The 23394-nt window shown below is 34.1% G+C and overlaps 2 protein-coding genes across 4 annotated transcripts; both read right to left on the reverse strand.

Moving 5' to 3' along the window:
- Positions 1 to 1567: 1567 nt before the first annotated feature.
- On the reverse strand, positions 1568 to 6748 carry LOC112027620 (calcium-dependent protein kinase 8). 3 transcript variants are annotated; one of them, XM_024060277.2, is made up of 9 exons: positions 6424 to 6748; positions 5519 to 6134; positions 4525 to 4648; positions 4243 to 4386; positions 3851 to 4003; positions 3643 to 3758; positions 3333 to 3500; positions 2754 to 2984; positions 1568 to 2058 (listed from the first exon to the last, which is right to left on the reverse strand). In XM_024060277.2, exons 2-9 carry the CDS (start codon positions 6026 to 6028, stop codon positions 1903 to 1905), a joined length of 1602 nt encoding a protein of 533 aa, XP_023916045.1. In that variant the 5' UTR covers positions 6029 to 6134; positions 6424 to 6748; the 3' UTR covers positions 1568 to 1902. The 3 variants fall into 3 exon arrangements, with proteins under 3 accessions (XP_023916045.1, XP_023916044.1, XP_065618116.1); XM_024060276.2 differs by having other exon boundaries at positions 5519 to 6158; XM_065762044.1 differs by having other exon boundaries at positions 5519 to 6219.
- A 5541-nt stretch (positions 6749 to 12289) lies between these two features.
- Positions 12290 to 18055, reverse strand: LOC112027640 (uncharacterized). Its single transcript, XM_065762033.1, has 3 exons — positions 17634 to 18055; positions 14839 to 15173; positions 12290 to 12696 (listed from the first exon to the last, which is right to left on the reverse strand). The coding sequence occupies exons 1-3, from the start codon at positions 17972 to 17974 to the stop codon at positions 12479 to 12481; spliced, it is 894 nt and encodes a 297-aa protein (XP_065618105.1). The 5' UTR covers positions 17975 to 18055; the 3' UTR covers positions 12290 to 12478.
- Between the last annotated feature and the right edge of the window lie 5339 nt (positions 18056 to 23394).

Raw genomic sequence — 23394 nt, forward strand, 5'->3', positions numbered from 1 at the left:
ATAATAAAAAATTAATAGACCAATACAAGGAAGGCCAGTTTATATCCTCCAACTGATTATTAATACTATATAAGTTATTTATTTTTATTTATTATTTTTTTTACTAAGGGTCAGGGCCATGAGGTGCACTTTTTTTTTTTTTTTTTTTGAGGGGCAATGGGGTGCACTTAATTAACAAAGATTGTTCCCTGTCACGGTTAGCTAAGCTAAGCTTTTGCGTTAGAAAAATTTCATTCCAGTACTTTACTGAAAGTTATAGCTGCGCAACAAAATGAAACCCCCATTGAATTAAGACTGTGCTATAGCTTATTTTTTGTTGCATAAAAAATAGGGGAGAGATAAGTGGAGATAAAATTGATTTTATAGGCTTTTTTTTTTTTTTTTTTGAAGAGATAAAATTGATTTTATAGGTGTTTAGTTGGAGAGAATGGAGGATGAAAAATTGGTGGAGCCAAGTGTTTTTTCCTAGCTCACCAAAATTCTCACTCCCTAATTTGGGAAGAAAATAAAGGGGAGATGAATAATCCTCCTCTTACATGAACTTGTTTTTTTACCTTTTTTTTTTTTGGCTTTCCTAGGCGTGGACTCTTCACTGTATTTTTGGGGTGAGGTTTTGTTCTTCTCTATTTATTTATTTATTATTTTTTTTGGGTTTAAAAAAAATTAGTGGGAATGATTTTTTTTATAATAAATTTGGCTCATTGTCTTTTTTTTTTTTTAATCGGGTATCATTTTTTAACAAGGACATATGAGTAAATTTATACACTCATTTTTTTATCTCTTCACTTTTCCATCCTAACCAAACATAAACGAGAGAAATTGAAATTTCTTCTATTTTTCTACTTTTTTATTTCTCTAACCAAATAGACTTAGAGCTAAACAATTTCACCATACATTTCCTAAATCTTTGACCATCTTTTTTAAATAAACATTCTTTATCACCATTTTTACATTTATATAAGGAAAAATCTTGTTACGCACTTGTTATTGTACACTTCATACACACTTATTTTGAAATTGTGTTTTCAAAATACGATCTCATGTGACTGCGTATATATGATAAGTGTATCATTTATCATTACACTTCATATAAATTATTAATGATGCAATGAATATCGATTCACTTATTTCAAAATAAATAGATAAGACCTATATAAATTACAAATTATTAATGATGATGTGATATAAATCATTTTCGAAATAGAAATAAATGGATGGATAAGAGCTGTTAGAAACTATGTGGTGAAATAATAAAACCCAGGATATATTAAGCGTATGGTGCAACAAATCACAGGTTTATTTAGGACAAGATGATACCATTTATAGTAACATAAAAAATGATGATTTAGAGCATGTTTAGTTTGCGTACCACCAAACAAAAAAGTCCACAGCTAAATTAACGGGGTGGTGCAATTGGTGTAAATATCTAAGTAATAATTAAAGCAACTCTAGCTAAAAACCAAACCTTTCTAAATCACCATGAGGAAAAAGCAAAATCCAGAGATTCCTCCAATGTAAGAATTAGGGGATAATAAATTGTGTCATCGACAACAATACATGGGAAGCATTTAAACAACAAATTGGAAATTATATCTCTAATGAAAAGGGCCTACAGGCCTCGTCAACATATTTACAACCACAGATTTCACAAGAACAACTTAACCAAATTTTGCCTAACACTAGAACTTTCTTCTTTCTCCTGCATCTACCTCCAACCAAACAAATCCTAAAGATGGCTATTTCAAAAGCCATTTAAGACCCCTCTTCTTGCTGATCTACCTATCCCAAGGTCTCATGAGGAAATAAAATGAAAAAATGACAATGATTGCATAAACCCAAGAAAAAAAATACTTTTTTTTTCCCTGTTTCATGAGCATCGGTTGTTCTCTAATGATTGTTGGTTCATCTACCCTCATTGGGTTGCTGTAATGACCCATCCCTCATCAACTTCAAGCTGAGGTTGTTGAATCTTTCCCTTGAATACTGCCTAGATGCTTTTCTCCAATCTGTACCAGCCTTCATCATTGCAGCAAACTCCTCATAGCTTATGCGCCCATCCTGCCAGATTAAACGAGAAATTCACAAGGTTTAAATATACGGCTAAATAAGATTTTTATCTAAGAAGTGTTAAGTTATAATGAAAAGTAATGGCCTGGTGGTACACAAAATCTTCGGCCAATAACTGCACAAGAGGAATCATATCTGTAACACTGCCCAATTTTCTATTGCACAGGAGGACAGGGAATAAAAGTGAAGTAAAATATGATACTATCAAAATAGCTCAAGGGGATGGGCAATTCTAGAGTGTTAAGAAATTGGTGATTTTTATGCACAGCTAAATGGAGATTTCTTGAGAAATTATACATGAAAAGGTCATGCTTCACATAAAGGAACGTGCAGGGAATAAAAAATATAAAAATAAAAAGCAAATGAGCAGTTCAAGTAAAACTCAAACATAACAATTCCAGAAAATCAATATGTAGCATCAACAGGTGGTAAGGCATGGAATGTCCTAACATGATATGGTCATTCACAAAAGTAACATGACTGATACCAGCAAATAGCAATACATTTGTAATTTTGAAGCCTTAGAATAGCCACAAGAAAGAAAAGGCGATTTAAGCTAGTGGAAGCATATGATGATTTTTAGTAAATCATACAGTAAGTTTATTCCTGTGAAGTTTTTCTCAAGTAAAAATGCCATATTTACTGAACACGATTTTTTAAGTCTACATTTAGACTTCAATACTAACCTTGTCTGTGTCCACATCATGCATAATGGCATTTATAACTTCCTCACTGTTGGTGTCTGATTCATCACTTAAAGCATCCCGCAGCTCTTCAATCTCTATGTAATTACTTTGGTTTTTATCAAAGAATGCAAAAGCTCTATGTATATGCTCATCATTGCCCATCTTTTTAAGGTGAACTGAAACCGCAACAAACTCCCCATAATTTAGAGCTCCATCACCGTCAACATCAGCCTGTAGGAAACAAGTTTCAATTATTCACTTAAAACATACTTTTTATTTATTTTATTTATAAATAATTCACTTAAACATACTTTCATCATATTTAGGAGACAGATCATGTTAATCTCTTTTTTTTTGTTTCCCTTTTGGGAAGGGGTTGCAGGAGTAGAGAAGAAAGTAGATAACCCTACACAGCTTCTAAAAAAATATCCCTACAAACTAGGTGCTCAATATTTCCAGATTCTCACATTATTATTTGGAGCTAAATTGTCAGTGAATATACACCTCAAATGTGGGAAAGGACGGGTGCAGGGATTATGGAGGATTAGTACTTGATAAGAAACAAAATATGATGCTTACAGCGTCCATTAGGATTTGCAGATCTGCTTCAGGAATATGTTGGCCAACCTTTTGCAACCCAGCCCGAAGCTCCTCAATGTTTATTTTGCCTCTTTTGCCAGTGTCCATCATATCAAAGGCATCCTTTATGCCAGCCACTTCCTCCACTGACAAATGCTCAGCAATCACCTATTGATAAAAAATCAAAGTTCAAACATCAAATAATGAAGTCATAAATATTACACAGACAATGTTCTAGAAAGAACACAAGTGAACCTTAGACTCTTGCATAAGAAGTGTACAATATATATCAAGAAATCCAGATAATTACCCTTAGAGCTCTTTTTTTGAGCTTGTTCATCACCGAAAATTGTTTGAGCCTTGCTCTCACAGTCTCACCCAGGTTAACATTTGGAGCCTTCTTGGCATTTTGTAGCCAAGGATGATCTGCAAGTGACCGCATTCGGATAATTGTTTAATATTTATGAATAAATCTCAGCACATATGAAACACATTAAGCTTATGAAGCAGAACATTACCAAGCACTTCCTGAGCTGTAAGCCGCCGTCTAGGATCAGGGTCAAGCATTTTCTTCACAAGGTCCTTTGCATTATCAGAGACTTTAGGCCAAGGGTCCCTCTTAAAATCAATGACAGAGCGAATAATTGCCTGTGCTACCCCTTGTTCAGTTTCTGATTGAAAAAACAAAATGTACTTCATGAGGATACAACCCAAGAAACAAAGTAAGAAGCTAACCTCTTGAGCACACGTGATGTGATATCAACCAATAGTAGAAAATTTGAAACAATTTAATAGGGTCATTTTACACTCACCCTTAACTTTACACATAGGCACTCAAACCTAACATGTACATACATACATATATACATACAAACATAAAAAAATAGAACAGTCAATAATAGAAACAAACCTGCCCAGAATGGTGGAACACCACAGAGTAAAATATACAAAATAACTCCAGCACTCCAGACATCAACCTCAGGGCCATAATTGCGTTTCAGAACCTCCGGAGCCATGTAATAGGGACTTCCTACAATCTCATTAAATCGCTCACCTGAAGAAAATAAAATCCTTCACGTTCAGTAGTATATAACATAAAAAGATACAGAGATGATAATAATACTTAAATATGGAAGTCATAAAGGAGGGGAGGGGGAATTCACAAGCTGATTGACTATATAAAGTGCAATACCAGGTTTGAAGAATACTGACAACCCAAAATCAATTGCCTTCAAGGGAGAAGTTTCCTTCTTGTTTGCAAATAGAAAGTTCTCTGGTTTGAGATCACGATGCATCACTCCATGCTTGTGACACATCTACAAAGAAAATGCATATAAAGATACCAGATTACTAAACATGAAGTAGAACTAAAACAGGAGAATACTTATCCAACAACAGCAAGTACATAGAAATCTTTAAAAGCAGTACAGCCTGAGCCAGAAAATAATTTGGTCCACAATAGGCATATAGAGGGAAACACAAACACACACACACAGTCACACACAAACACAAAGGCGGGGAGAGGGACAGTAGATGGCAAGGAAAATATATGCAAAATCAGAAAATCTAAGATTCATAAAGTAAAAGCCAATTCATTGCATATTCAACCAATCAGCCTGCAGCACTAAAATGCACCAGTTCATAAAGAAGTTAGAAACCACATACACTTTAGAAGACAATGAAACAGTTAAGAAATGTTTTCTGGCAAGAGGAATAATGTTTTAAGGACAAATGTGAGAGGAATTATGGACAAAATGACGGAATGGTAATTAAACTTGTAACCTGGTTTTAGCCATATAATCATATAACTCTCGAGAAAATTACTCAAAATGATCAATTAAGAAAGACAGACATGTGGCACTGCCTAGACTTGAAAATAGAAAGGGGGGATTTCTAGAAAACAGGGAAAACAATCAATTAGACAAACTATTTCTTTCAAAACTTTGAAATCAAAAGACTAAATGAACAAGAATATGCAGACATATCAAGTTCAAAATCAACAGCAGGATGAAAACCATATATGTTATAACACTAGCACATTGTAAAACTGATTCAGGTCAGGTGGTACCCTACAAGCAAAGCCCAAAATTTAACATGCTACTAAAAGTCAGTGCAATATCATAAGCATCAAAATCCATGACAATTTCTAACCAAACAAACACAACAAAAAATTATTTAAATTCAACCTGAACAACTTCAACAATGGTCTTCATAACAGCTGCAGCTGCACGTTCAGTGTAATGCCCCCTCGCCACAATCCGGTCGAAAAGTTCGCCACCTTCACACAATTCCATCACAATGTGAACAGCCTGGTCATCCTCATAGCTATCCTTCAAGGTCACAATATTGGGGTGCTTAGGCAAATGCCTCATAATCTGCACCTCCCTCCTCACATCCTCAATATCCACAGCAGTCCTAAGCTTCTTCTTGGATATGGATTTGCAGGCATACTTTTCACCATTGGACTCATCAGTACACAAGTAAGTGACCCCAAATTCGCCTCGGCCTAGCTCACGGCCAAGTTCGTAATCAGCTGAGATATCACGGCCTGTTGGATCTTTCAGGACCCAGAGCTTGTTCCCACCTCCAGTTCCATTGATCGCAGCATAGTCAGCAGAAAATGGATTGGGTTTGTTTTTTTGCTTCCCATTTTGCTTCTGGGAAGTAGTACTAGGGGTTGCACAGCAATTTCCCATGGATCAAAAGCTTCTCAAACTTTCAAATACTCCTCAAGTTTAATTTTTGTTCTTTTATGAGATTTCAAGGAGACCCAATAGAGCATAAAGGCATAGCAACCAGAATCTGAGCAGGAAAGTAAAAGAGAATCTGAAAATCATACAAATCATATGGTAAATTTACAAATCACAATCTCAGCACCATCTTCTGCCTAAAAAAAAAAAAAAAAGTAAACTCTCCAAATATTTAGGAAACTATTTTCAAATTTACTAGAAAACCCATGAATCTTTGATTCTCAGAACATCCACATAATTAAAAAAAAAAATTTACAAGAGATTCCCCAAATCTATTGAAGATACTAGAATTTCTAAAAAAAGATTTTTTTTTTTTCTTATTCAAAAAGAAAGAGAGTTACCTGTAACAAAGTGCAAGAAACAATTTTTGCTTCCAATAATCTACAAGGCCCAGATGAAGATTAGGCCAGGATATTAGAGAAGCAAAATCCAGCAAGAAACCATGTGAGATTTTTAAGGTCAAGAGAAGAACAAGATAGATGTTTTCTGAAGCTTTTAAGGCCAAGGAGACTGACTTTGAATAAAAAAAAACAAGAAGAGGAAGAAAAATGAAAAGGGTTTGGTAAAGAGCAGAATGGGAAAGGATCAATTTCAAGGGGTGTATGAATATGAGAGAGAAGAGAGAGTCAAAGGCTCAAAGCTCTGTTTTTTTTTTTTTTTGGCTCAGACTTTCTCTCTCTAAAACCCCTTTTTTTTTCTTTTTCTCTCTCTCTCTAAAACCCCTTTTTTTTTTCTTTTTTTTTTTCTCTCTCTCTCTCTCTCTCTTCCTGATCTAAATTATAAATTTTCTTTCTTTTCTTTTGGATTCAACAATTAAATGAGACAGACAGAAGAACCCTTTTCTCTCTTATTAGTCTCTTTCCTTTTCCTTTTCTTTTTCTACTTCCCAAAAAATATGCAAGAGCAATCCAGGGCTTTCTTTATTTTGCTTTGCTTTTTTATATGTGTTCACTTTTTTTTCTCATTTTCCTATTTATTTTTATTTAAAAAAATATTTTTTTAGGTGTGTTTTTGTTTTTCTTTGACAGCAAGAAAGAAAGTTCATGTAAATTTTGTTTTCTGAAATTAGAAAAAAAGAAACTATATTTTGGTTATTTGCTAGATCATTTCTAAGGTGATTTTTCGGTTAGTAGTTAAAATTTACAATCATTGCAATCTCAAAATTAGAATTAAAAAAAAAAAAAACTAATTCTAGAATGCTTAAATATCATGTGCCTGTTTTTTTATAATGAATTTTTTATAATTATTTTTAGTATCTAGTCTTGTAGTGCTTAAATTCAAACTCTATTCCTTGACTTTTAAACATAAATAATATATTGTGGGTGAAAATAATAATAAAAAAAGAGGTTGCTTACGCATCCCATCCCATCCCATCCCATCACCAACCCACATAAATTGGGTGGTTCGTAGCTAAAGATAATTAAGTTCATGCATATATAGATCTACCACAATTTCAACCTTTTTTTTACCTATAAGTAGTTGGAGATTAATCCGAACCAAAAAGTGTATAGGCTCATTTTTTCCTTTATTGCTAGTTTGTCAAATTTGCTTTTCAGTTTATTCAATTTAATTGTTGTTCATAGTTGAATTCTATATTGATTTTATTCATGAAAAAATATACATAATGTTTTTATTTATTATTTGTTCTTTTACTTTTAAAAAAATTGTGGGGTTTAGTTTGTTCACCTTTATTATGTGATTTTTAACCATTTAAATTCATGCATTTGTTTATTGTAATTTGTAACTGACTTTTCTATTGAAGGCACAAAATCAATTTTTCTTTCATTTATTGTACACTATATTGTCCTCATAATCAATCATCTGTTATGGTTCAAGAAAAAACCAATACCATGAATCTAGGTTTGAAACAAGATCTATAATATTTAAATCGAAATCCAGGTCTAAGATTCTCATGGATTTTTATAATTTTAAATATACTAAAAATACAAATTTCATGCTAATCTTGGGTTGGATGGCACATAATTTGTCATTGCTTCCATGCTTTGCTGGTCTTTCTTATAAGATTCATGATATTGTGAAAGTAAGACCTGGAGAAAATGTTAATCAAATAATTCCCTGTGCAGTTTCTAGTGGTAAATCTCATGGATATTATAAATAGCCATCTTTCTATATAAAAACAAATAAAAATGCCAAGTCTTTTATAAATTTTTTTTAAAAAAAAACACTTTTCCTTTTATATATATATATATATAAATAAGGAGCTTAAGTAAAAACTAAGTGTAATATCACTTTCACATCACAAATTGTTGATCTTGTATTCTATTTTGGGATGTTCTAAAATCTTATCATGTTTCTAAAATTAAAAATCATTAATTTACTATGTTCTCTATTATGCCCCTACAAAACCCAAGTACTTTAAACGAAAAAATTTATTGAAAACTTTGTTCAAGTGTAATTTTCAAATTTTCTATCTTTTTAATTGAGAGACAAGACAATAAATGATAATTCGCTTAAAAAGTTTGGTTTTCTAAACATGATCAACAATTTGGAAAATAATTCACTGTGTTAATATTTTTTATACATCAATACTTGGGGTCGAAAAATTTCAATGTTTCATCTGAAAAAACAAATTCAGAAGTGCCAACTAATTACAAGAATCTTTCATATTAATTATCACTAATACCAAGTATATGACAAAATAATCATGATATACCACCTAAAACAGTTTGGTCAAATTTTGTGTGTACATTGTTTAAACTAAGGACAAGTGGAATAAAGTACACCTAAGAGCCGTCAAAGAGAGTAGTATAGTTATAACTTATAAGTACATCATCGGAGGGATATATCATCAAAAATAACATACCAACTCCTTGGAAAAGTGCTTGTTGAAAAGTGTATGTTGAGCCAGAGCATCAATGCACTTGTTGGCTTTCAGGTAGGAATGGCATAATTGGCTTTTTGGGTAAAAAAGCTCATCAGAAGGAACATGCTTGCATTCATAATTACACCAAGAAATAAGTTATCATTATTATGGGCATGAAGATTGTTGAAACTTTGTCCAAGGACAAAAGAATTTCAATACTTTTCCAATTATTCATGCATGTGGCTTGCAAAACAAAGAAACATATGGTCAAGAACTAATGGAGTTTCATAAAATTTTTCATACATGATCTGACAGCTTCAAATAGTTACCTAGAGTGGCTCCTTTGTTTGAAGCTAAAGCAACAAAAAACATTATCCAACTTTGAACCTTGTCAGTTTATCGCTGATATCCTTAAATATCTTCTTCATCTTCATAATTTATTGTCATAATTATCTAATGCTCTTTAGATGAAAGGATTAGAAACCAATAGATTGGTAAACATGTGATGAGTAGCCCCATCAATTTGTCAAAAAATAAAAATTCAATACGATACATATAAAAGGGGAAGCAAGGTTTAGGCAACAAAAATTAAAAAAAGTGGTTTATTTTCTTCCATCTAAAAGACCAATTGCTAATAATGTTAAAAAATAAAAAAAAAATGAAGAAACAAAAATGTTGCTTGAATTACAAGGGTAGTTGTCACGAGTACGCATTGACATGTGAAACCTATATCAAGTTTTTTGTATTGTCATTTTTAAAACTTTAAAATTGGTCCACCAATAATTTAGTATATATTTCAAAATTTGTTCATTTCCCAAATTTTGTTCACAATATTTCTAATAATGTTGCTTGCATTTTTGCAATATATGCATCAATATATTTTGGAAAGATATGTTGGAATATTTTTGCCAAATTCACGCATATGTGCAAGGTCGGCAGGGCAGAGCAACAACACATGACACGCGTTGCAACTTCTAAGCAACACAATTTGCCTCATAAGAAAACAAATTGGATGTGGTCAGTACCTACATTTTGACCTTGGAATTGTTTCAGATTAGTATTTCATTGACCAAGCAAGATTGCTCCTAAAGATGTTAACAGCTTCTCCATCTTTGGTGAGAAACAATAAACTCACTCGAAGGCATGATTCATGCACTATAATCTTAGTTTTTTAAAAAACATAGCACCAAACACCAAATCAACATGGGCTAGATGACGAACTGGCTTATTGTTAAGATTATATCTCCAACTCCTTGCACATGGGTAACCGTTCAAATGTAGAATATATTTGAATACTACTTAATCCAAAAGTTTTAATGCTTAAAGTTACACGTATTGAATCTATTGACCAAAAACTATTATGTTAATTTTTCAAATTATTATTATTATTATTTTTTGTTGATGTACTTTTGCTCATATTTGTCTACCTACTAAAGTAAGAGATCACAACTTTTTGTTGGATGGACCATCTAGCCCATAAGCCCAATTTTGGGATTGACTAAAGCAGACCTATGAACATAGGAATAGGCATAAATGCTGAACTTGAAACATTCCCCCCCCCCCGGCGCCCGCCCGCGTGAAGTTTAGTGCAACTAGGAGAGTCCAAATCTTCTGTTCTACTTTTTTTGCTCCACTTTATACTCTACTAATAAATACTTGCCACGTGTTTATCTAATTAATTAAATATTACTATTAATTAATAACTGTAATATTAGTAAGTCAATAATTATAGTATTTAATTAATTAGGTAAACACGTGGCAAGTATTTATTGGTGGAGTATAGAGTGAAATAGGAAAAGTGAGACAGAAGATTTAGACTCCAACTAGTAACCTAATCATATTGAGTGGTTAGGTATGACAAAGGAAGCCTCGCCAATCACGAGAGCCTCAGTTCACTTATGAGATATCGTCGAGCATCTATTGGAAGGCCTATCCAACATTGACAAGTTGGAATTTACCTTGAAATCGTTAGGCAAAAATTATAAGGGAGCATCACATTATTGAGATTGCGGGGATTGGTACTTCAACCACTCCTCTCAATGTTGTATTTAATGTGTTTCAACTATCATCAAGTCGCATTAAATACTACTTGACATCTATTTTAACTTAGTTCTCCACCTGATTTTAAGAGATGTGAGGTCACACCATATTCTATCTTTCTTGAAAATACCAAAAAGAAATGAGAGTGGTATGACATTTAAGCACGATTAACAAAGTTAAGAATAGGAAAAATGACCAACGTGCTCTCGGAGTAATCACTTTAAACATGGAAGATTTTATACAACAAAAGTACAAAAAATCATAAAAACTTGCATTTTCTCTTTTCAAATTGTTACTTCTTTGATCTAACTTTGCCATCAGAGTATCCTCTATTAACCCCACTTGTGGATCCAAGGATACAGTAAATAGGCTTCTTCTTTGCTTTGTTTCAGAAGCTTTACTTATTTCCCAAGGTTAGCAAAATCACTTGAGACCGGGGTCCCATTGTGACCCCAATATAGAAAATCTGCCGGTTGCCAAGTTGAACATCATATGATATAGAAGTGTGTTTCAATTTTCAATCATTGCCAATATGGCAATATTCCACTCTGTGTGTGTGTATATATATATATATATATATTTTGAGTAAACAAAAAATAAATAGAATACAGCTAGTGGTAGTGTGGTTCATATATAGTATTCTGAAGTCAATATCAATATAAAAAGTTGCAGGCGAAGATCCCCAATATTATACATATATAGTTTATTTAAGGTAAGCTTCCAAAGAGCGATGGCCCAAGCTTCGCTGGCTGAGGATAATAATTGGCAGATTAAGCTTGGCCCATTTCATTTTTTTTCCCCAAAATAAACTTATTTTTGAATTATTTTTTATATTTTTAACCCCCAAAAGCCTAAAGGAAATGATACAATTAATTAAATGACTTTTGTAGAAACCTAAGTTCAATTTCTGTGTTATAATTGAAGGATTTTGCTAATGTGTGCCCTTAGGGCACACAATAATTTTTTTTTTTTTTTGAAATTTTTTTTTGAAAATTGAAAAATTATTGACAATTTTTTCAATTTCCGAGAAAATATTTCAAAAAATAGATAGCTTAATATGTGCCCTTAGGACACACATTAACCGGACCCATAATTGAATACTATTTTTTTTTTTATGAGTTCAAACTCAAATGAAGCATTCTCTTTTTTAAAAATAATTAGAAAGTAAGATTATGTATTCAAGACTCACTGGACACATATTTAACTTATAAATTAGTCAAAAAAGAAGAAAAAGAAGATAAGTATTTTGTTGCTCAAATAAACTCATGTACTATGAGAGAATCAAGTAATTCATTTGACATGACATGATATGAAATTTATATAACCATATCACTACTATGCTATTATCAAAGTCTCATAACTATTCATGCGTAGTTTAGGCATTGCTCACACTTAAAATCAACTAGTGACAAATCAACAAAGCTTTGTATTTGAGTACTACTTTCAGGAAATCAAAACTGCATGGTTGAATAGAAACCTCTGGTACTGAATTGCAGTGGCAGTATTTCCAAAATTACTACTGATGAAGCTTTTTAGTTACTTATTTGGTCTTTGGAAGCTTCTACTACAGTAGTAGTAGCTGGAACAACTCTGTCTGGACCATCTATGGCTGGTTTTATTACAGTAATAAACAGTACATTGTAGAAAATGGTGAAAAGAAAGAGAGCAACAGCTGAATTTACTAGAAAAGACTCTGAAATTTCTGGCATTTCTTCAGTCATTTGAGCCTTCTTAAGATTCACATCTGAAGCTGCAAGATGTTAAAAACAAAAATAAAAGATATGTTACCATAAAATCCTAATTCCAATTCCCAGACCCTATGAAATTGAAAAGCACTTCATTTTTGCCTCTTTAGTCCAATTTAACTCCATAGACTTAGCAGCTGCAATTGAATTTCTATCCAAATTGACAAGAACATACTTTCCTTGGTAATTGAAAATAGTGCTACTGTGGTGGCCTTCTACAAATAATTCACCCTGCTCCTATTCACTATCTTTCACTTTAAGGAAGCCTTTAACTTCACTCCAATTTAAAACTCAACTATGTAACTTCTATCATGTAAAAGCTACTTTTGTTCCAATTTTAAGCACTCTTTAGCTAGAGAGAGAGGATCAGAGGACAGCCATGTGGTCCTCCCAAGTCCCAACCAATAAAAATAGCCTATTTTTCATCAACTGTTGATTTCAAGGAGGGCACATAATCATTGAGATCCAAAATGGTTTAATTGTATTGGCTGGGAGGACCATGTGGCTGCCCTCACATTGTATTGCATAATTTCTCAGGAGACTATTCTGGCTGCATTATGAGGACCTGAAAGAAACAGTGATTCTTCAACTTCAACAAACTATGCAGTGTAAACAAAATAAACTCTGCAGTAGTAGTCTTCTTAGCTAAATAAATTTCTGCACTAGTCACTCCTAAAATTGTGTATTACCCTATACAGGGAAAATTCTGTTAGTCATGCTAAAGAACAGTAGATATCTGTTGTTAGTAAAAGTCAAGACCAACAGGAGCAAATTTTGACTGGCAATGTGATTTGAGTGCTTAAGCATGTAACTGTTAGAATCGTGTGGTTAAGTGATTAAATTTACCATCCCTGTCTTGTTGATTCTACCTCTCATTTAAAATTACACGTGTTGGGTCTCATCTTTTAAAAGATAGTTTATAGAAATGTGTAATCTATTAAAATATAGTTTCTAGAAATGTGTAATTTCTTGATGCACATGTACCACATAATTACCAGGATAAATATCTTAAAGTGATCACGGAAGTCGTTAATGTTGAAATTCGAGCTTGCAACATTGCCTTTTGAGGTGACAAGGTATGTTTATACTTTTCAGTCACCCTGAACTGCAACTAGTGGTGGAGCTAGGGGACCAGTGTGTGTTATGAATTTTAGAAATTCCTCTAACCCTCCTTAAGAGGATTTTTTTATTTTATTTTATTGGGCATAAAACCCAGATAACACTTAAAATATGAGGAATCATGGTTCAGAAAATTTCCATATTCTAGTAGTCTTGAGGATTACTTAGCCAGAAATGGGTGGTTGTGTGGAAAAAAAGGCATACCTTTAGTCTGGCTTAATTATCTTATTGTTTTTCGTGAAATTTCAACGAATGACTTGAGTGGTTTTGAAGAAATTTGGCAAATGGTGGATGGAATTCCAAGCCGCCAAATTTAGTAAAAAAACTCATAAATTATTGAAACATGGCAGCTAATAGGAATTTTAGTTTATAACTTACAAACTTACATGTTACTAAAAAGTAAAAAAAAAAGAATTAACATTATTTATCATGTTATTGAAGGGACACTAATCACATTTATTATCATATCCATTTATAAGCATTTTGTAGTAATATTAATAGTTATTTTAGTATTTTCACTAAATTAATTATCCATAAGTTACTTGTCCAAGAAATCACTATTTTTTTTTTCTTGTTGAGTACAAGCAATCTCTATTTAAAGCACTGATAATTACCTCTCATATATGTTAGTCCATGACTCTACAGTCCAAAAGGGCTAACAACTAAGTCCACATATTCCTTAACAAACGCAAAAGTTTCTATGGAATCAAAGTCCAAAAGAACGAAAAAAGCAATTTCAACAATACTCATGCATCATCAAAGTCACATCATTTGCATCAAACCAAGAAAGTAGGGATAAGGCGAACAATAAATCTAAAAATGCAACATTTTTCATGACTATTGACATGATTTATTGTGATTTGTGTATAACAAAAGTAATGTTATTGGTGAGTACAATTGAAAGTTACGTTACTCTTATTACAACAAATCATATCAACATTTCACGAAAAAATTGTGAAAAGTGACGTATTTCTAACATTACTCACTCAAAGAACAATAACAGTAAGAGAGAGATAAATAGATAGTACCCCTTATCTTTGGAGGCTTGATTTGTTTCTGGGACAGGGATTGGAGCTGCTGGTCAAGCTTTTGGAGGGCTTCTCTGGCCTTATCTGGGTCTACCTCAAATTGTTGTGAATCTTTTTCCACTGCATGTACAATACAAGAAGAAAAAGAAGATGGGTGTGACCTCCTTTTCTTGAAAGCATCATCACTATGTACTAGCAAGTGAGAAATAAGTGTATTAGGCTTGTTATAGAGAGGTATTGGTGGAAGTGATGCTGGTGGATTGTTATGAAATGAGAGAATTTGCAGAGAAAGCATTTGATTGTGGGAAATGCAACCACAGCCACTTACTACAACACTTTAACGATAAAAACTGCAGGGACAAACAATCGGGGTCTTTGTCAATGTTGCACATATCTTTGAGAGATGCCAATATAAGGGCTTTTTGGTATTTTAGTTTATCATACATGATATTACATTTCTTATTTTCTATAGTGTATGAATACAATTATTAGGTGATTTTATTCATAGTAAAAGTAAGCATTACTTTTTTTTTAATGATTTTTTGAGTTTAAATTATATTGATTATATTAAAATTTTGTATTAGGTGACATGCTTTTATTGGTGTGAAAATTGGATGTAATGTCATGGTTAACCCTTTTTGTCCCTTGTCATATTTTATATCTATCTCGTATAAAATGGATCATTAGGATTCATAGTTCTCCCAAACATATTACCATAAAATAAATAAATAAAGAAGTTCTTCCAAATTTCTTGTGCAAATGAGTAACATAAAAACATATATTTAATAGCCATTGACATTCAAACTAATTCCAAAATAAAAATATTAGCGTATGAGGCTTCAAGCTCGAAAAAAAAAAAAAAAACATTGCAAAAGTGTGATCAAATGCATAATAAAGAATGAAGACTTTTGAATAGTAATGATTGAGCTTAGAGAGATTTCATGTTCTGTATTCCGAATTGATAAAAATATAAGTTTGGAATAGTTTATTTTGAACAACTTATTTTTTAAAAATAAAGTAGTTTTAAGAGTAATACTAAAAGACATTGATTTTTCATAACAATTAATGTGACAAGTTGTGATTGAAATAATATCAGTTTTATATGAGTCTTTATTGATATCATTTTTATTAGTAACAACCATAACATGTCACTTTCACAATTGTGGGAAAAAAAGTTATGAAAAATTTTGTATCTTTAAACTTATTATTATTTTAGGGTAAATTACAAATTACACCCCTAAAATTTGGAGATATTTGAATTTTATACCCTAAAGATTATTATTTTAGGGTAAATTGCAAATTACACCCCTAAAATTTGGAGATATTTAAATTTTATACCTTAAAGATTCAGAATTTGGATTTTACCCCCTGAAGTTTGGGGTGTTTAGATTTTATATCCTAATGTTTTAGAATTTAAATTTTATCCCCTAAATTTTAAGGGTATTTGTATTTTACTCTGTAAAGTTTGGGCGTGTTTGGAATTTATACCCTAAAGTTTTAGAATTTTGAGATTTAGAATCCAAACATCCCTAAACTTTAGTGGATAAAATCCAAATTCTAAAATGTCAAGGTGTAAAATCTAAACACCTCCAACTTCATGAGGTAAATTCAAAATTCTGAAATTTCACGGTGTAAAATCTAAACACCCCCAAATTTTAGGAATATAATTTGCAATTTACCTATTATTTTAATAGCAAACAAGTTAATAAAAAGAATTTGCAAAAGATAAGACTTAAAAAAAGTATACCTAAGCTGGCCACAAAATCATAACTAACACAAGTGAAATAACAAAGAGCTACCAACTCAAGTGAAAAAAGAGGTCATTTTGTTTAAACCTTTTTTTGTCCTTTGGCTGTGATGGAGCATTGATAAAAAAATCAGTTTATAAAATAAAAAAAAAATAAATTGATAAATTTGGATCAACGAATAATTTCGTTCACATCAATAATAAACGTACTATTTTAGTCAAAGTTGATAGCACCGGAAAAACTTCAGAAATGGCATTCTGAGAATGAAGCAGAAAGCAGAAAGCAGAAATTGTACTAATGACCCATCAAGATAAAGAGTAAAACGACAAGAAGAGAAATTTTTACCCTTGCTCTTAATCATGGACTATAAAGCCATAACATTTTAATTGGCATTTCCTTGGTGTTCATTCTTGACTCAACTCAACTGTTCCTTTCAACATCTTTATGTTTTAGATTGTTAAAAATTAGAATGCCAACGACATGATAAGGTACATTTTGCAACTTTAGTGGTTGGCAATTGGCATTGATGTATTCAGTACTCAGCAAAGAAAAAAAACAGACACAATTTTGAATAATTGAACCACCAAACCAATGAAATAGTTTAGCTTTATCATATCATAAATGGAATACAATTGGCTCCTTTTCACTATTAATTGCTTGAAGCTACAATGTCCTTGTCCCCAAGTCTAAATATGTCGACTTAACATATTTAAGAAAAAAAAAATTGTAAAATAATATCATTTTATGATAACTGTTTAAATTATCACTATTTTGATATTATTTAGGATTTTTTTTAATCGAATTTCCAAAGCACAATTTAAATGTTAAAATCATGTTTACAAATGAAGACACAATTTCACTTAAAAACCCAGCATCTTAAGTAAAATTGTAATTTTTCATGACTATTGACATGATTTATTGTGATTTGTGTATAACAAAAGTAATGTTATTGGTGAGTACAATTGAAAGTTACGTTACTCTTATTACAACAAATCATATCAACATTTCACGAAAAAATTGTGAAAAGTGACGTATTTCTAACATTACTCACTCAAAGAACAATAACAGTAAGAGAGAGATAAATAGATAGTACCCCTTATCTTTGGAGGCTTGATTTGTTTCTGGGACAGGGATTGGAGCTGCTGGTCAAGCTTTTGGAGGGCTTCTCTGGCCTTATCTGGGTCTACCTCAAATTGTTGTGAATCTTTTTCCACTGCATGTACAATACAAGAAGAAAAAGAAGATGGGTGTGACCTCCTTTTCTTGAAAGCATCATCACTATGTACTAGCAAGTGAGAAATAAGTGTATTAGGCTTGTTATAGAGAGGTATTGGTGGAAGTGATGCTGGTGGATTGTTATGAAATGAGAGAATTTGCAGAGAAAGCATTTGATTGTGGGAAATGCAACCACAGCCACTTACTACAACACTTTAACGATAAAAACTGCAGGGACAAACAATCGGGGTCTTTGTCAATGTTGCACATATCTTTGAGAGATGCCAATATAAGGGCTTTTTGGTATTTTAGTTTATCATACATGATATTACATTTCTTATTTTCTATAGTGTATGAATACAATTATTAGGTGATTTTATTCATAGTAAAAGTAAGCATTAATTTTTTTTTTTTAATGATTTTTTGAGTTTAAATTATATTGATTATATTAAAATTTTGTATTAGGTGACATGCTTTTATTGGTGTGAAAATTGGATGTAATGTCATGGTTAACCCTTTTTGTCCCTTGTCATATTTTATATCTATCTCGTATAAAATGGATCATTAGGATTCATAGTTCTCCCAAACATATTACCATAAAATAAATAAATAAAGAAGTTCTTCCAAATTTCTTGTGCAAATGAGTAACATAAAAACATATATTTAATAGCCATTGACATTCAAACTAATTCCAAAATAAAAATATTAGCGTATGAGGCTTCAAGCTTGAAAAAAAAAAAAAACATTGCAAAAGTGTGATCAAATGCATAATAAAGAATGAAGACTTTTGAATAGTAATGATTGAGCTTAGAGAGATTTCATGTTCTGTATTCCGAATTGATAAAAATATAAGTTTGGAATAGTTTATTTTGAACAACTTATTTTTAAAAAATAAAGTAGTTTTAAGAGTAATACTAAAAGACATTGATTTTTCATAACAATTAATGTGACAAGTTTGTGATTGAAATAATATCAGTTTTATATGAGTCTTTATTGATATTATTTTTATTAGTAACAACCATAACATGTCACTTTCACAATTGTGGGAAAAAAAGTTATGAAAAATTTTGTATCTTTAAACTTATTATTATTTTAGGGTAAATTACAAATTACACCCCTAAAATTTGGAGATATTTGAATTTTATACCCTAAAGATTATTATTTTAGGGTAAATTGCAAATTACACCCCTAAAATTTGGAGATATTTGAATTTTATACCCTAAAGATTCAGAATTTGGATTTTACCCCCTGAAGTTTAGGGTGTTTAGATTTTATATCCTAATGTTTTAGAATTTAAATTTTATCCCCTAAATTTTAAGGGTATTTGTATTTTACTCCGTAAAGTTTGGGTATGTTTGAAATTTATACCCTAAAGTTTTAGAATTTTGAGATTTAGAATCCAAACATCCCTAAACTTTAGTGGATAAAATCCAAATTCTAAAATGTCAAGGTGTAAAATCTAAACACCTCCAACTTCATGAGGTAAATTCAAAATTCTGAAATTTCACGGTGTAAATCCTAAACACCCCCAAATTTTAGGAATATAATTTGCAATTTACCTATTATTTTAATAGCAAACAAGTTAATAAAATGAATTTGCAAAAGATAGGACTTAAAAAAAGTATACCTAAGCTGGCCACAAAATCATAACTAACTCAAGTGAAATAACAAAGAGCTACCAACTCAAGTGAAAAAAGAGGTCATTTTGTTTAAACCTTCTTTGTCCTTTGGCTGTGATGGAGCATTGTTAAAAAAATCAGTTTATAAAATTAAAAAAAAAAAAAATTGATAAATTTGGATCAACGAATAATTTCGTTCACATCAATAATAAACGTCCTATTTTGAGCCAATTGCTCGAAAACCCAGCCACTAGCGTTCTCAGTCTAGGGGTCTAGGGTTTTTGCAAAAACCTAAACCCTAGTCTGTAGTATTGGTGTTCCTCTTCTCTTCGGAGTAGGAGGACAGGTCCCTATAGTTTCATACTAGTAGGGTTTCAGTGAGGGCTGAGGGAGGTTTTCACAGTGGGATGGATGACCTTACGAGCCGATGCGAGAAGCTCTCTCTATCGGTGAGAGAGGGTAGGAGGGTGAAGTTGTCTAACCACCAACGGGCGTCTGAGCATGTTCTGGCGGCGAAATTCTTGACAAGGAGAGCTCTGAATATGGAAGCAGTGGCACGGACTTTCCGGCCACTTTGGCGGACTAAGGAGAGTTTCCAGATCACCAATGCTGGGAATAATATTTTACTATTTGCGTTTGACTTGGAAGTGGATGTGGAAAAAGTGTTAATAGGGGAACCGTGGTCCTTTGACCGCCATCTGGTGGTGTTTCAGCGTTTTGATGGGAGCAAACCCTTAAAAGAATTAGATTTCAAGTCGAGCTCTTTCTGGGTTCAACTCTATGATCTTCCTTATCAATTTTTAACCCCTGAAGCTGCAGTCGAAATCGGGGAGACTATTGGACCAGTTACTGTTTCAAGAGACACTAATGAAATGAAGGGGGGGACTTTCATGCGTGTTAGGGTGTCTGTTGATATCTCTAGGCCGCTGTGCAGAGGGAGGAAAGTTTCATTCGATGAAGAGACGGAGAGCTGGGTTTCGTTCAAATATGAACGTTTACCCAACATTTGTTTCTGGTGTGGTATGCTTTCGCATGACGACAAGGATTGTGACTTATGGTTGGGCAGCAAGGGTACGCTTCCAACGGAGAGCCAGCAGTTTGGGCATTGGATCCGTGCATCGCAGTTCAGCCCAGGAAGAAGACAGACGATAGAAGTGAAGGGTTTTGGAGAGGGCATGTACCAGCCGTCGTCATACAAGGGGACTGCACTGCCTACACAGAGACAGAGGAAGGAGGTAGTGCCGTCGCGACCATTACTCCAGGAAGGTGGACAGGACGTGGATGGGGGTTCGTCTCAATCTCCGGTGATGTTGCCGGAAAGTGATGGACAAGCAAGACTGGAGGAAAACACGGGGAGTCCTAGATTTGCGGCGATTTCTGTTCCAAAGATTTCGGGGGCGGATTTTGAGGAGATTCTAAAAGATATAGACAGCGAAATTCTGGAGGATCACCATGATCATCTCCCGGTTGTGACGGAGATAATTCAGCAATTAAATAAGAGTGCTGGGCATTCTAATAGTGTTAAACAAAACACGGAGTCTCAGGTGGTGCTGGGAGAGGGAATTTCAAAAATAATAGATAAGGGGGAGATGGGGACAGGTCAAACACGGGAAAGGTTTCAAATGGGGTGGGTTGAGGAAAAAGATAATAACAAAGGAAAGAAGACAGCTGGAAAGAAGATGTTTCAAGAGACACTAATGAAATGAAGGGGGGGACTTTCATGCGTGTTAGGGTGTCTGTTGATATCTCTAGGCCGCTGTGCAGAGGGAGGAAAGTTTCATTCGATGAAGAGACGGAGAGCTGGGTTTCATTCAAATATGAACGTTTACCCAACATTTGTTTCTGGTGTGGTATGCTTTCGCATGACGACAAGGATTGTGACTTATGGTTGGGCAGCAAGGGTACGCTTCCAACGGAGAGCCAGCAGTTTGGGCATTGGATCCGTGCATCGCAGTTCAGCCCAGGAAGAAGACAGACGATAGAAGTGAAGGGTTTTGGAGAGGGCATGTACCAGCCGTCGTCATACAAGGGGACTGCACTGCCTACACAGAGCCAGAGGAAGGAGGTAGTGCCGTCGCGACCATTACTCCAGGAAGGTGGACAGGACGTGGATGGGGGTTCGTCTCAATCTCCGGTGATGATGCCGGAAAGTGATGGACAAGCAAGACTGGAGGAAAACACGGGGAGTCCTAGATTTGCAGCGATTTCTGTTCCAAAGATTTCGGGGGCGGATTTTGAGGAGATTCTAAAAGATATAGACAGCGAAATTCTGGAGGATCACCATGATCATCTCCCGGTTGTGACGGAGATAATTCAGCAATTAAATAAGAGTGCTGGGCATTCTAATAGTGTTAAACAAAACACGGAGTCTCAGGTGGTGCTGGGAGAGGGAATTTCAAAAATAATAGATAAGGGGGAGATGGGGACAGGTCAAACACGGGAAAGGTTTCAAATGGGGTGGGTTGAGGAAAAAGATAATAACAAAGGAAAGAAGACAGCTGGAAAGAAGGTGGGTCTGAAAAATGCTCAGGCCCAGAACAAAGCATCAGGTGGGCCGAATAGAAAGCCCAATGACTCTCCAGGGCCAAAGAAGGGCAGCTGGACTAGGATATTACATAAACCTAAGGAGTGTATGGAGATAGAGGCCCATGGGATTGAAGTTGGGATAAAACGCAAAACAGAGGGACCTGAAGGTTTACAGGAGGAAAGGGGTGACGTTGAGAAGAAACAGAAGGTGGACGAGGAGACCAAACAACTTAGTATGCTATTTGCTACACACCTAGGAGCGGCGGAGGTTGCTAAGCAACCCCGCCGGGCTCAATGAGTATCCTAAGTTGGAACTATCGGGGGCTTGGGAACCCCCAGACAGTGAATGCCTTGAAGAAGGTTATTAGGTTAGAAGATCCCAGTTTTGTTTTCTTAATGGAAACAAAATCGAATGTTGATTGGATGCGCAATGTAAGAGACAGATGTGGTTTTAAGAATAGTTTTGTGGTTCCTAGTAATGGGCTGAGTGGTGGATTAGCTTTATTTTGGAAATCAGAGGCTACTGTGCAGGTGCAAAATGCTACATTAACATATATTGATGCTAGAGTTGAAGGGGGCGGTCATGAGGGGCAATGGCATTTAACTGGGTTTTATGGGAACCCAAATACTTCTTTGAGACCTGAATCTTGGCGCACCCTTCAGTCCTTAAGCATTGGCAGCCAACTTCCATGGGTTGTCATAGGGGACTTCAATGAGATCACATGTGAGGATGAGAAAGAAGGAGGCATGCAGAGGCCCAGTAGACAAATGGAGAGATTTAAAGATGCTATTTTTTTATGTGGGCTTCATGAGGTAAAGTTTATTGGGCCTATGTTTACGTGGTGGTATCAGACTAGGGAAGGAGTTCAAATTAAAGAACGGCTTGACAGGGTGTTGGTTTCAAGGGAGTGGAGTGAATTGTTCCCTGAAGCCGTGGTCATTCATAAATCTTCGTCCACTTCGGATCACAGCCAGATTTTATTATGTTTTCGTCCAAAGCCGAAAAGAAAGAAGCCAAGGAAATTATTTAGATTTGAGTCCATGTGGCTCAAGGATCTAAAATGTGAGCAGATCGTGTCTGAGGCGTGGATGGAAGGTACTATTTCAGCTCATAGCTTCCCAATTCTTTCTTGCATGGATTCATGTCGGACTAAACTGACCGCATGGAACCAAACCGAGTTTGGACACGTTGGTAAGACGATATCACAGCTGCAAAAACATCTGGAGTGGCTTGAATTACAACCAACTTCAAGGGAGATTATAAAGGACTTAAAAGAAACAAGAGTGCAACTCAACTGTTGGCTGGACAAGGAAGAAACGATGTGGAAACAAAGGTCCAGACTCAACTGGTTCAAGGAGGGAGATCGCAACACCCGGTTCTTTCATGCTAAGGCTTCAGCCCGATACCAAAAGAACTTGATTGAAGGCATCTATGATGGGGAAGGTTG

Source organism: Quercus suber, unplaced genomic scaffold, assembly GCF_002906115.3.
Source record: "Quercus suber isolate HL8 unplaced genomic scaffold, Cork oak 2.0 scaffold_439, whole genome shotgun sequence".
NCBI lineage: Eukaryota > Viridiplantae > Streptophyta > Magnoliopsida > Fagales > Fagaceae > Quercus > Quercus suber.

What these genes read in the sequence shown, in the direction of transcription:
- LOC112027620 (XM_024060277.2), bottom strand. Translation starts at nt 6,028, where the DNA reads ATGGGAAATTGCTGTGCAACCCCTAGTACTACTTCCCAGAAGCAAAAT. An exon ending in TGTTCCACCATTCTGGGCAG is followed by an intron (nt 4,004 to 4,242) that starts GTTTGTTTCTAT and finishes TTTTTCAATCAG; the next exon opens with AAACTGAACAAGGGGTAGCA. An exon ending in ATGATGTGGACACAGACAAG is followed by an intron (nt 2,059 to 2,753) that starts GTTAGTATTGAA and finishes TTAATCTGGCAG; the next exon opens with GATGGGCGCATAAGCTATGA.
- LOC112027640 (XM_065762033.1), bottom strand. Translation starts at nt 17,974, where the DNA reads ATGCTTTCTCTGCAAATTCTCTCATTTCATAACAATCCACCAGCATCA. An exon ending in TGTTATTGTTCTTTGAGTGA is followed by an intron (nt 15,174 to 17,633) that starts GTAATGTTAGAA and finishes TTATCGTTAAAG; the next exon opens with TGTTGTAGTAAGTGGCTGTG. An exon ending in CAAGCCTCCAAAGATAAGGG is followed by an intron (nt 12,697 to 14,838) that starts GTACTATCTATT and finishes AACATCTTGCAG; the next exon opens with CTTCAGATGTGAATCTTAAG.